The 12,925-nt window shown below is 39.7% G+C and overlaps 1 protein-coding gene across 1 annotated transcript; it reads left to right on the forward strand.

Moving 5' to 3' along the window:
- The first annotated feature begins 100 nt into the window (after positions 1–100).
- Positions 101–12,402, forward strand: RO60 (Ro60, Y RNA binding protein). Its single transcript, XM_082225501.1, has 9 exons — positions 101–306; positions 2,564–3,166; positions 3,774–3,994; positions 4,140–4,286; positions 5,348–5,485; positions 6,434–6,550; positions 6,903–7,016; positions 8,027–8,173; positions 8,847–12,402. Exons 2-9 carry the CDS (start codon positions 2,587–2,589, stop codon positions 8,997–8,999), a joined length of 1,617 nt encoding a protein of 538 aa, XP_082081627.1. The 5' UTR covers positions 101–306; positions 2,564–2,586; the 3' UTR covers positions 9,000–12,402.
- The last annotated feature ends 523 nt before the right edge of the window (positions 12,403–12,925 follow it).

A 12,925-nucleotide genomic window follows, 5' to 3' on the forward strand; every position in this document is an offset into this window, starting at 1 on the left:
TATTAATTTATTTATTAGATTTATAATATCTCAGGTTGGCTGAGGGGTGAGGATGAGAGAACAGCTGCTTCTCGCTCCATCCGGGCCTTTGTTTTCGCGGCGTGAGGGAAGCGCCGGCCGGGAAGGCGGGGTCGGGCGCCGACATCCGGGTCCTGGGGGATGGCCTCCCTGAGCCGCTGTATCCGGGTCCTTCTCTCGTGAGGGAAGTTGTCAGGAGGCGCGAGGGGTCCTGAGGCGGAGAACGAGAAGCCTCCGAGCTGCCCGCCGGGACCTCCCCACCCCTGCACCCCGCCGAAGGCCGCTCAGGTACGGCTTCTTCCTCGGGCGGCGAAGGGCCGGGACGCCGGAGGACCCGCCCTGTCCGCCTCCCTCAGCGGCTCGGGCGAGTCGGCGTAGGGAGTCCTCCCCTCGCCCCTGCTCGCCCTGAAGGCCTGGCGGCGGCGCCCAGCCTTCTCCCGCCGCCCCGAGCGCGCTTACTCCACACACGCGTTCTCACGCTCACACGAGCGCCGCGAACCGACAGCAGCTGGCTAGGCAGTTGTGCTTTTGCGCGGGTTTGTGTTGCTTTCCCAGACAGGCGCTGTTGCATTCCCCCCCCCCTAAATTAGCCTTCAAACTCCTTTGCAGTGTCCCTGTACTGTGCGCATAAGCAGGGGACCGCGCCGTGCATGTTGTTGGGTTTGTTTTGTTTTTATTACTTCGTTTCGCCTGCAGTTTTATTTCGTATTTGCTGTGAGATCTTCGGGTCTTGAAGGGCGGTATGCCGATTTAATAAAATAAATGGACGTCATTGGGCGCTGTGTGTGTGTGTGTGTGAGAGAGAGAGAGAGAGAGAGAGAGAGAGAATTTATGCACAGTAGTGCAGAAGCCTAAAAAGGTGTCGATCTGCTGTTGCCTGATCAAAATACGAAACTTCGCAGGAAGTTTTGGAAGAGTGTGTTTTGTACACCTGACAGCTGAATGTAAACATAATGCAGACTACAAATTCAGTGGCTCCTCCTGCAGAGACCTGCCCCTGTTTGGGTTAAAATCAGGGATGGAGGAGGTTGTTCTGCAGTTGAATAGGTTCATTCCTCTGAGGGCCTTTTCAGTGGCGCCCCATTTGTGTAACATCCTTCCAGCTTAAATAAGTTGGCAGTGATTCTTCTGTTAAACAGTTTTCACCCGCCAAAGCATGTGTTTATCAAATAGAGTGGATTGTTGTTTTTTTGCTGCATCCTGGTTTGGTGGTTTGATTTGCCTGTTACTTGAGATTGCACCCTGTACTTGGATAATTTGTCAAGGAAGAAAAGATTGTATCTACCTGTCTGGTAGGCAAGATTGGGACTCAAAACTATGTAAGAATTTGGGTAGTGAAATGATCTCAATTTCTGTTCAAAAATATGACCAACGTTTTATTTTGTGTAATATCACTGTGTATATATAACTGGAACTTGTCTAGCACAAATAATTGCATCATATCATTGGAATAGTATCATTATTAAGAACAGCAGCAAAAAACCCCACATGTGTAACAATAATATGTTGTCTAGAAATATATGGTGCATCTCTAGTAGAGCATACCTGTAAAGCAGCTAGCACATTTTGTTTCCTTTGCTATGATAGTATAAACTCTTTGTTCCTTAACTTAAATAATTATTCCTCCTCCGATATGCTTGTCCTGTGTTAAAAAAGATTTGAATGGTTTTGGAGAAAGGGTCGCAGTTCAGTTGTAGAGCATCTGCTTTGCACACAGAACTCTCAGGTTCAATCCCTGGTGTCTCTAGGTAAGTTTAGGCATGGCCTCTGCCTGAAACTTTTGGAGAGCATTTGGCAGTCAAAGCTAGATGCACAATAGTCTGATTTCAGTGTAAAGCAGCCTTGTATGCTTGCTGCAACAGTAAGTCGAGAAATGAATGGTATTCTGTGAGTGCCAACAACAATTCCCATATCTCAAACATTAAATCAGAAGAGTTGCATGGGAAATGTGATGAGTTGTACAGGTTGTAAAGTACTATTATATATGGAAGTGTGTACAATAATTATGGTTTAAGCCGACAAAAAAACTCCTAGTGTCATATAATAGCATAGAGTACATAAATAACTTTCATGAGTCCTTCTTTCTTAAAGAGTAAAAAAGTGACTTTGTGTGCATGGTTGGCCAACTCATTCCATAGGTGTGCTCAAATATATTTTATCAGTATTCAGGTGCCAGCATCAAATGTTTCATGTTAGCACAAATAGGTTTATAGGACTTAACTTGCCTGGCTCTTTGGGGATTGTGCCCATAGATAATAATCAAGAAATGGTTACAACTTCATATTTAAACTGGTTTTATGAATGTGTCCTGTTTTAAATGGGCATTGGATGTTGCTACGGTTTATTTTCAAGTTTTTTATTTTAAGAACTTTTGAGGCTGTAACATTTAGATATAACTTGAGAACAGTAGCAGAATCTCAGAATTATGGCACAGTACTTTTTGTGCAGCATAACTATATCCATGCAGATTAATAGATCTCACTATAGATAAGGTAAGCCATAAAAATTATATGTCTATTTGAAGCATTCCCCCCCTATTTTTCAGGAGCCTCCTCACATTGAGAAGCAATGGAAGTAGCAACAAGTCAAACGCAACCTTGCAATGAAAAGCAGCTGCCAAATTCTGAAGGTGGATACGTGTGGCAGGTTACCGACATGAATCGACTGCGCCGTTTCTTGTGTTTTGGTTCTGAGGGAGGTACTTACTACATCAAGGAACAAAAGTTGGGCTTTGAAAATGCAGATGCTCTGCTGAGGCTTATTGAAGATGGCAGAGGCTGTGACGTGGTACAGGAAATAAAGACGTTCAGTCAAGAAGGGAGGGCAGCAAAACAGGAGCCAGCATTGTTTGCGCTTGCCGTTTGTTCACAGTGTTCTGATTCCAAAACAAAACAAGCAGCTTATAAGGCTGTCCCTGAAGTTTGTCGTATACCAACCCATCTCTTCACTTTCATTCAGTTTAAAAAGGATCTGAAAGAGGGCATGAAATGTGGCATGTGGGGCCGTGCCCTAAGAAAAGCTGTTGCGGAGTGGTACAATGGGAAGAATGACATGGCTATTGCTTTAGCGGTGACAAAATATAAGAAAAGAAATGGCTGGTGTCATAAAGATCTTCTCAGGTTATCCCATCTAAAGCCTGCAAATGAAGGTAACAACAACTGGGAATTTTCCATTACAGCTATAATTGTCTGGAGTAAGCACTGTCTGTTTGAGTGTGTTGGAAATGAAAGCGTGAGGAATGAAGCCTCCATAAAACTGGGGAGCTGTTGTTGACCAGGCTCATTTAGACGTTGCAGAAATGAGTGACCACGGATTTTGAAATCAGATACTTAGACAGAAGTGTAACCATGTGATTTCACTCATGGCTTTCATCGTAATGGGAGAAACGTTTCTTAGTCTGTTACTACCATGTTAAATAGAATGACAAAAATCTCACTTTAAAAAAATCACTTTTTTACTTTATACTTATGTATGGTCTGTTTCATTCTATACAGTGAAATGAAGGGAAAATGTCTCTCAAATAGCTAATAAGTTATTGGGTTTTTTTACATTATAACTGAATTATCTCTGATCATAGTTTCGATATTTTTCTGCAAGCTGTAAATGTAGTTATACTGATGTGCGTTTGCATAATCTGCTGTAGATAAAAAACCCGGTCGCTTACTTGACAGTTGGGGGAAAACTTCTTATTAACTATCCTGTTAATAAGCTGTTATGCAAGAGTTACTGAGTATAGCTTTTTTCTATTTCAACAGGCCTTGCCGTAGTCACTAAGTATGTAATGAAAGGGTGGAAGGAAGTTCAAGAAGCATATAAAGACAGCAAGCTTTCTCCTGAGACTGAAAAACTGATAAAGTATTTGGAGGCAGTGGAGAGGGTGAAACATACAAAGGATGAATTGGAAGTGATTCATTTGATAGAAGAATATAGTTTAGTTAGGGAACACCTTCTGACAAATCATTTGAAATCTAAAGAGGTGAGTGCATTAAATTTGTTATGTGCACTAACTGTGTAGTTAACGTGATGATGTATAATTGCCTGTTGATTCTTAAATGGTTAAATGTAATATATCCTCATTTTAAAACACCATATCCTGGTCTTTCTATCTCAATCTGTACAAGGTGTGGAAAGCATTGTTACAGGAGATGCCCTTAACAGCAATGTTGAGGAATCTAGGAAAGATGACAGCAAATTCTGTTCTAGAACCGGGAAGCCCAGAAGTAGCAGCAGTTTGTGAAAGACTAAGAAACGAAAAACTTCTTAAAAAGGTGAGACTCTCATGTTTGTATTATGCTAATGCAGCTCTGTGCAGTTGAAGTAGATCATTCCGATAATAGAAATTGGTGTTGAAGGTGTAGCTACACTTGCAACTCAAAACAGCAATTTCACACTTAAGAGTTTTAGAATTGCAAATTTTGATTGAAATATATTGAACCTGCAAACAGTATAGAGATGCAAGAAAGTTGGCCACTATTTCTAGTTTAAGGAATTGCAGGTGTTGTGGATAAGGTTATAAAAACAAGAATCTTATGAGGTCTTTCTCCTGCACATTGCCATATGTTCAGGAAATCGATTGATCAAGGAAAATGTTGGGAAGCATTTTCTCAGAAAAGGATAAAGTATTGTGGAATTGACAAAACAACAGCACATTATTACTATCTCCTCCATTCTGAGTACCATTTTAAAGGACCATTTTGTAGGAAGAACAGAAACCTTTTACTCAAATGGGAAATAAATCTTTCTTTTACTCAATTGGGAAGAGGGTTAATCCTGCAATGAGGGTTCTAGAGTAAAGTATGATGGAAAGAGTAGAAACACATTAATTGGAGGCAGAGGGTATTGATGTTTCAACATCTTAGATATGATGTGAGGGCATCAGAGAAAAGTTGCTAAAAACAGCAACCCTAAAACAAATTAAAAACCTGAATATCTCAGCATACAGTCGTACATTGGTTCTCGAACAGAATGCGTTCTGGGAGCCGGTTCTACTCCTGGAACCGTTTGAAAACCAATGGAGAGGCCTGCAGCCAATTGGAAGTCGCGGAAGCCACACCGGACGTTCGACTTCCAAAAATCTTTTGAAACACTCACTTCTGGGTTTCGATTGTTAGGGAGCCAAGGCGTTTGAAATACAAGGTACAACTGTATATTGTGTGGACATCTTGAAATACCCCCTTTGGTGTAAAGTGAAGATTACACAAAAGTTCAGAAAAGGTAATGTAAGCTAGGATGGTCAGAAGACAACTTAAGATGACAACACTTTTTTTTTGTATTTAGAATATTGTTTTGTCAATTATATGTCTTTGAGAATGCAGCCCTCTTTTTCTAGGCTCGAATACATCCATTCCATGTTTTGGTTGCACTAGAAAACTACAAAGGAGAACGTGGTTATCGGGGAAAACTTCGCTGGCAACCTGATAATGACATTTTGGAAGCACTTGATGCCTCATTTTACAAGACCTTCAAGGTAATTATCAGTTGTAGCTGCAGATGTTCACACCTGTTTTAACGGCATGTTGATTTAACCTTTATTTTGAATCTATCCATACATACACGTATAGTATAAGCCTCCAGATGAGCAATCTTCATTTAAGAAAGTATTCAATTTTAATAATAAAGGTTTAAGGTTTAAGGACAGGATGATTAGAGTGTCTTAAGGACTCTGAAAAAACATAAATCTTTTGCTTCTCTGCCTCTTTTCTTGTCCTGGCTAAGTCCCATGGTGACCCATTCTGCAGATTACACTGCTTCAGCCACTTCCTCCTACTGAGTTCCCTGAGGCCTTGTATTTGGGGGGGGGGGGGAGAGAGATTATAAAGAACAACATCTTGTGCATCCTTCTCATACTGTGTGGTCTTCTAGTTCTGGGCAAGAGCCAGTGTTGTGCCTGTAGCGTGACTTCCTTTGCTCGAGGGTCCCTCAAACATACCTGGAGGCTTGTGGGGAACAGGGGGACAGGGGATGGGACGACGACGACAACCAGTTTGCACAAGCTGCTTCCTGTACTGTGAGAAGCCAAGTTACAGGGAACCAGGCAGAGGGCCTTCTTGGTAGTGCTGCCCTCCGTGTGGAACACCCTCCCTTCAGATGTCAAGAAGATAAAGAACACAACTTTTAGAAGACATCTGAAGGCAGCACTGTATTGGGAAGTTTTTAATGCTTGATACTTTACTGTGTTTTAAAACATGCTGCCCAGAGTGGCTGGGGAAACCCAGCCAGATGGATGGGGTATAAATAATAAAATTATTTATTTTTATTATCATCATCATCATTATTATTAGCAATTGACATAGTTTGGACATCACCCTCTTTTTCTTCAAGGTAGCAATTGCTTGTTCTCAATGTATGCTTATTGCTATGAAAGCATAATAATAACAACCACTCTCCCAATTTACCTCTCACACTCTTTCTTTAGACAATGGAGCCAACAGGGAAGCGTTTCATGCTTGCAATTGATGTCAGTGACTCTATGTTCCAAAAGGTTTTGGGTAGTGTGCTGAATGCTAGTACAGTTGCTGCAGCAATGTGTATGGTAAGTTACGTTTGTTTCACCAAATTATTTCAACCCAAATTTGAATGCTGAAGTAGCTTTCTGTTGTCTTTCATGCCCAGACATGCACGCTGTCTACAGACCTAATCAAGAGACACTTAAAAACTTAAGTGGGGGGTAGTGTAAGAGAGTAGCTTAGAGAGTCTTTCCTCATTTTTTTTAAAGAATTACTTTAAAAGATAGTTGAAGGGGAAATGTGGCTATAGCAATGGACACTGTGAAAATCCTGAGACAGACAGTGGTACCCTTAGGTCTCCCTTCAGAACATAGAACACAAAATGAAAATAACATGGCTTCATTTTCTGTTTTCTGTTTTGTTTAACACTCTTACCAGGTTGTTGCACGAACTGAAAAAGATTCTCATATTGTTGCCTTTTCCCATGAAATGGTCCCTTGCTCGGTGACTGAGGACATGACATTACCTCAAGTGTTACATAAGATGTCTGAGGTATCTGAAGCGTTTATATTTGTCTCTAATTTTATATGTGGAAGTTCAACTAATTGTCCTGAATTGCAAAAAGGGACTACTGGTAAACTTTCTCCCTCATTTTGAACAAAATATTTTATAAATAATATTTTGAAGTATCTTGTTCACTTTCAGATTATTTTTTCACCTTTAAATTAAACTGAAGCTGCTTTTGATAATATTTTCATGCAGTTTTCACTTTTTTTCAATCTATATATAATCCTATACATATGGACTTGGATGTAAATCCACTTGTGTTCAATGGGATTTTCCATCTAGTAAGTATATTTAAGATCTTAAAATCTGTGATTAGTTTGTTTGAAAAGATGGAATCGAGAACTTCAACATCAATAGACTCAACAAAAATATAGAACTAAAATTCATTTTTGCTATTGAACATCATTATATGTACATGGCGCTTTACATAGTTGCATGCCAAAATCGAAAAAACAAAACCAAACCCTGGCGTTAAGAGTTTACACCGTAAATTTCAAAAGGAGGAGTAACAGGTAGAGAAGGAAGAGACAAGGCTAAGATGGAAGACCAAGGGCAGTTGCCTGTATTTAAGCTTTGTCACAGTTGAGGCTGAGCATAGATTTGAAGTGATATTGGAAGGGAGAGGGAGAAAGAAAGACATTATATAGGAGTTCTAAGGATAACGGACAGAAAGAGAATGTGGCTAACACTGTTGTAAGAATAGGAGTCTTTGGGTCAATTGCTGGCAATAGAGTTTGAGTAAATGTTGTGGACAGGGATGTAAAAGAAAATAAGAGCACAAAGAGATACTAGGGCAAAACCTTGGAGAGCTATATGGGTAAAAACAAAAAGTTTATCCTGGATGCTGAAGAGTATAGGAAGTTGTCAGGGATTTGCGGAGGGCTTCTCAGAGTGCACCAGTGTGAGAGATGAGTAGAGTTTTGAACCGAAGTACAGTTCCCATCTAAAACGTCTGCTGACTTGTTTTGTTAATAATGGTTTCTTATTTTTCCTAGATTCCAATGGGTGCCACAGATTGCTCTCTTCCAATGCTATGGGCTCAGAAGACAGGTGTAGCTGTTGATGTCTTTATTGTGTTAACAGATAATGAGACATTTGCTGGAGATACTCATCCTGCCACAGCCTTGAGGACGTATAGAGAGGTAAAATGCCCTTTGTACAACTTTGCCATGAAGTTGTTTCTGTAGGAAATAGCTGATTTTTAAATAGTTCCCAGCTTTTAAAAGGATGACTGCTATGTCGCAGAAATAAAAACTTTTTAGAATCATTTATGCGTGGCAGTTGAAACTACGATACTAGTGGCTGGCACACTGTTAAAAATATTCCAGTTTGCAACAGCAGCACTCAAAAATAAAGCATTTTCTTCAAACATTTTGCTCACTTCACATTTACTCTGGTCAGTATCAGTGTAAGGTGCTGTACTTTGTGGCTCTTCAGTGGGTCTGCATCATGGTCCAACCAGATTTGTGCATGTGTGGCTATAAAAGCTCTCCAGAAGCCAAGCCGGGCCAATAAGAAAATGATTTCCGCAGGTAGGACAGAGAGGCAATGTCAGTTGGAGAGCCAGTACAATCTCTCTTTTGTCCTAATGTGCAGCTGCGGGGGATGTTACTGTACTGGAAAACAGATGGAATTGGAAACCCAGGGAAATTGTCAATGAATACTGTCTTGCATGCAAAGAGGTGGGGCAGGTCAGCCGGGTTTCCTGTATCTGTCACAGTAAAGTGTAAAAGACTTGGCTTTTGTAAAGAGTTCATACTTGGTTGTGCAGCTGCACACTGGAAAAAAACGTGTTTCTTTTTCTTCTTCCTTTAGAGAATGGGTATTCCATCCAAGCTGATAGTTTGTGGGTTGACATCCAACAGTTTTACCATTGCAGACCCAGATGACAGAGGCATGCTGGACATTTGTGGCTTTGACACAGGAGCACCAGATGTCATTCGAAACTTCACTTTGGATTTGATTTAAATCTGTGAGCACCTGCTTTACTGAATCTGTTACTTGCTGAAGACTTTGACCTGGGACTTACCAGTCGGATTGACTGACTGTACTAACTTACGACTGAGTTTGACTCATCAATTGGAAAGTTGAACTTTTTTAAAGGGGATGTACAGACAAGTAGAGGCAGAATCCACTTTCTGGGGAGATTGTTTACGTCTGTTGCATATAGTTTTAAAATAGCAGTGGAAGGCCTTATAGAAATACCTATGGAACACCATATGTGTTTAATTTTATTAATAGCTTACCAATAGCAAGGTATTCCATCAATTTATACATTATTTTCTGAGAATAATTTTATTCTGTTACTTCCAGGATGGGAAGTGATTTTAAGATTTTACATTGTGTTGGGTTAATAACTGTTTGCTTGAGTAGCTGTTACTCATTGTATTGAAAAGGAAAAGTGAGACCAAGTCTGCACTACAGGTTAACTCTCTTTTATTAATGTGTGTTGGTTCACATTGTGTACACCACACTTAATTTTGGCAATTTGCTGCTTTCAGTGCTCCTTTTATTTGTAGGGGATTCTGTTTCTATAAGTGTTGGGATATTTTTTTGGACAACTGGATTGTCCCAAGGGATATGTGGGTGGTGTTTGGTCTTCAGCCTCCTCCTTCATCATTCCTTGTTTCAAAACAAGTCTTGCAAGAATTGCACGATTTCGTAGTCATGCATTCTCATCACACTAATTCACGAATAAGCATATTTTAAATTTTATATGTCTGCTGATATGAAGAAGGATCACCAAGCAAGTTTGTCTTTTTGCACATTTTAATCAAAGGCAAATGAAATTACAAACCTCACCTTTTGAAGCACAGGGACAAAGAAGTAGAGAGGATTGTTGGCAAAGATAAAAATTGGGACAAGTAATTTCATGCTAGTAAATGGTGTAGGGAATATGCCCTGAAACAGTCTTTTATGTGTGACAGCACTGAACCTGTACAGGTTTTCAGGTATTTTGAGTGCAGTTGATGCCAGTGAGAAGCTAAATTCTAGTCAACAGTGATTTGTGGTATACTATTAGTGCAGACAAAGCCCAAGGACCAACCTTGTAGTTTTCACCTCAGCTGTGTACAATAGGGAAATACTTATGGAATGCACTAGACCACACAACTGTGATAGGGGTACAAAAGCTACATATATTTTAAACTGAACAGGGGAGTTTTAATTAAATTATAATGGATTTTTTTGGTCTTTTCCGGAGCTGAATGTATTGGTACATACTACTACCATTACCTTATCTATGAGCATTATAGGTAACAAACTGCCCTTCTTTATGCCTTGTTCACTTTGTTCAAAACCCATTTACTTCCACCAGCTTCTACGGAAAGTTTTAATATATTGGGTTCTTCTTTGCAGGGCACTAGTGTTAATCAGTGCAACTGGTAGAGCAAAATTGATACTTATGCATGTATATTGGAGTCCTGAAATATGCCATATAATACAAAAAATAACAACCACACCCTTCCTTTCTGATGTTTCAGTCCTAGGTTGATAAATTTCTTTCAAGTGTTCTTTTGAAAACACTTCTCAATGCAAACACTAATCTATTGTCAAAATCCAGTGTAATTATAGCAAAGTAATTACACAGTGCATTCTGCAAACATTTTATAGTCCACAATTTGTACGGGCCTCAGCCTAGTAAACATTTGATTAAATTGTAATGAGCAGGGATGCAGCAACTGCCTGCATCTTATCCAGTCAAAAATGTTTGCACTGCATTTTGTATAAGGTACCTACTATAGGTGCTTGCATTTTTTCACAACTTCAGAATGTTACTTGCAAATGCTTTTTTCCTTTTTTTTCTTTTTAATGCTTAAAATGGCTAAAGAATCCAGGAAATCACAATTTGCAATTGTTGCAGGATGTGCATCTTAAGACATTAGTAGTTATGTAAGTAGTGGCATATGTTTAATACAGGACTGCAAAGTTCGACTAAGTGTAGAATAATTCATTAAATTTTTTGATCAAAAAGATTAATAGAGTAGCACATTTTCAATAATAGTAATGTAAGTACTTCACCTGGAAATTCCAGGCATTGTCTTAGAAAAGTCCAAGATTAATATATTCAAGATAATTAATAATTTGGTACAGTTCTTTAGAAGGAGATTGTTTCTGTAATTGCCAAGATGCATAGTTACTTTTCTGCCCTTCACAGAAGCAGCCATCCATCAGAAGCAGCTATATTTAAAATATTGCCGTATGAAGTACTTGTGGCTGCAATCTCTTGTCTAATTTTTTTTTTATTAAAGGAGGCAAGTGTCTAAAAATGTTACCATAACACTGTGCTGCTTTTCTAATATCTTGGGTGATATTTGTTTTAGATTAGCTGTTGTGTACATAGCAGGCATTATTTCCTTCTTGTTAAAAGATAATAATTCTGTTATGAGTATTATGCCTCTTCCTGTAGAGAGATGCCCTACATGGATTAGATGCATGATTGATCAACAAATACTATTGACAGTTTCTGACCAAATGAACAGAACTACTGCCCTCTCCCTAGGTATGAGAATATCAAAAGCACAGAAAATGGTAAATGATAGAATAGGAAATTGCTACTAAGTGTGAAAATAGTTGCTACACATACAACGTTACTAAAATAAACTATGCTTTGTACAGCGTTGGTAAAAGTTTGGTGTAAACATTAGGCGAGTCAGAATAAGCTAATTGTTCAAGTAGAAAGAAGCTGACATGACTTTGTGTGGCTTTAGCACAAATTTAATTCATTGAAAACTAAAAGGAATAGCTGTAACTACCATATTTTTACACTTTCAAAATTAAGTACAGTTAACTCGTGTTATACACATTTCGCTTGTGTGCATTCAGTTTTATGCACTAGGCAAGTTAAAAACAAACAAACAAGGAGGCAGACCTAAAAAAAACCCCCTAACTTTCAAAATTCCATCCATCATTGCATCCGGTATGTTTTGACTATATGTAATTTTGACTTCATGCATTACCCCTGGAATGTAACTCCCACGTAAGTTTGAGAGTTGCCTGTTTCCAGTTGTTTTGCAGGCTGAGATTTAGCGCCAGTTCCTTTGTAGAGGAATGCCAGTGGATTTGCAGGAAAGAAGAGCCTAATCCGGGGTGGGTGGCTGATTGGTGGCTTCCAGATGTTGCTGGACTCTTAACACCCATCAGACCTTGTCAGCATATCCAGTAATGATAGGAGTTGTAGTACAGCAATGTCTGAAGGTCCACTGGTTGGCCACTCCCCTGTCATAAACATTGGTGAGATTCTGAAGAGTTAATAGTACTAACACTAATAATTTTATTAGTTGTATGCCGCCCATCTGACTGGGTTGCCCCAGCCACTCTGGGCGGCTCCCAACAGAATATTAAAAACAAAATAAAACATCAAACATTAAAACTTTCCTTAAACAGGGCTGCCTTCAGATATCTTCTAAAAGTCAATTAGTTGTTTATTTCCTTGACATTTGATGGGAGGGCATTCCCGCAGGGTGGGCTCCACCACCAAAAAGGCCTTCTGCCTGGTTCCCTGTAGCTTCACTTCTCGCAGTGAGGGAACCGCCAGAAGGCCCTCAGAGCTGGACCTCAGCAGAATGATGGAGGTTAACATACTCCTTCAGGTATACAGGGCCAAAGCTACGTGTGCCAGATTATGTCGCTATGCCCTGTAGAATTTTGCTTCCTACCCCATTAAAGGGTAGTAACTCCACTCCACCCACATAATACATTGCTTTTGAGATTTCCCTTGGCCTCAGAAGAGATTTTCTATATGGCTATAGAGTGGGTTGGCTGTTGAGGAAATGCTAGTCAAATCTTCTAAGAGCATATTGCATTACTGGCTGTGCAGTTTTGATGCCTCTTTCAGCAAAGCCCTATTGTTTTTCCCCCTCTTTGACATTTTTTACAGACACTATAATCTATGA

The sequence above is a fragment of the Podarcis vaucheri genome (genome assembly GCF_965113315.1).
Source record: "Podarcis vaucheri genome assembly, chromosome: 6".
Lineage (NCBI taxonomy): Eukaryota > Metazoa > Chordata > Lepidosauria > Squamata > Lacertidae > Podarcis > Podarcis vaucheri.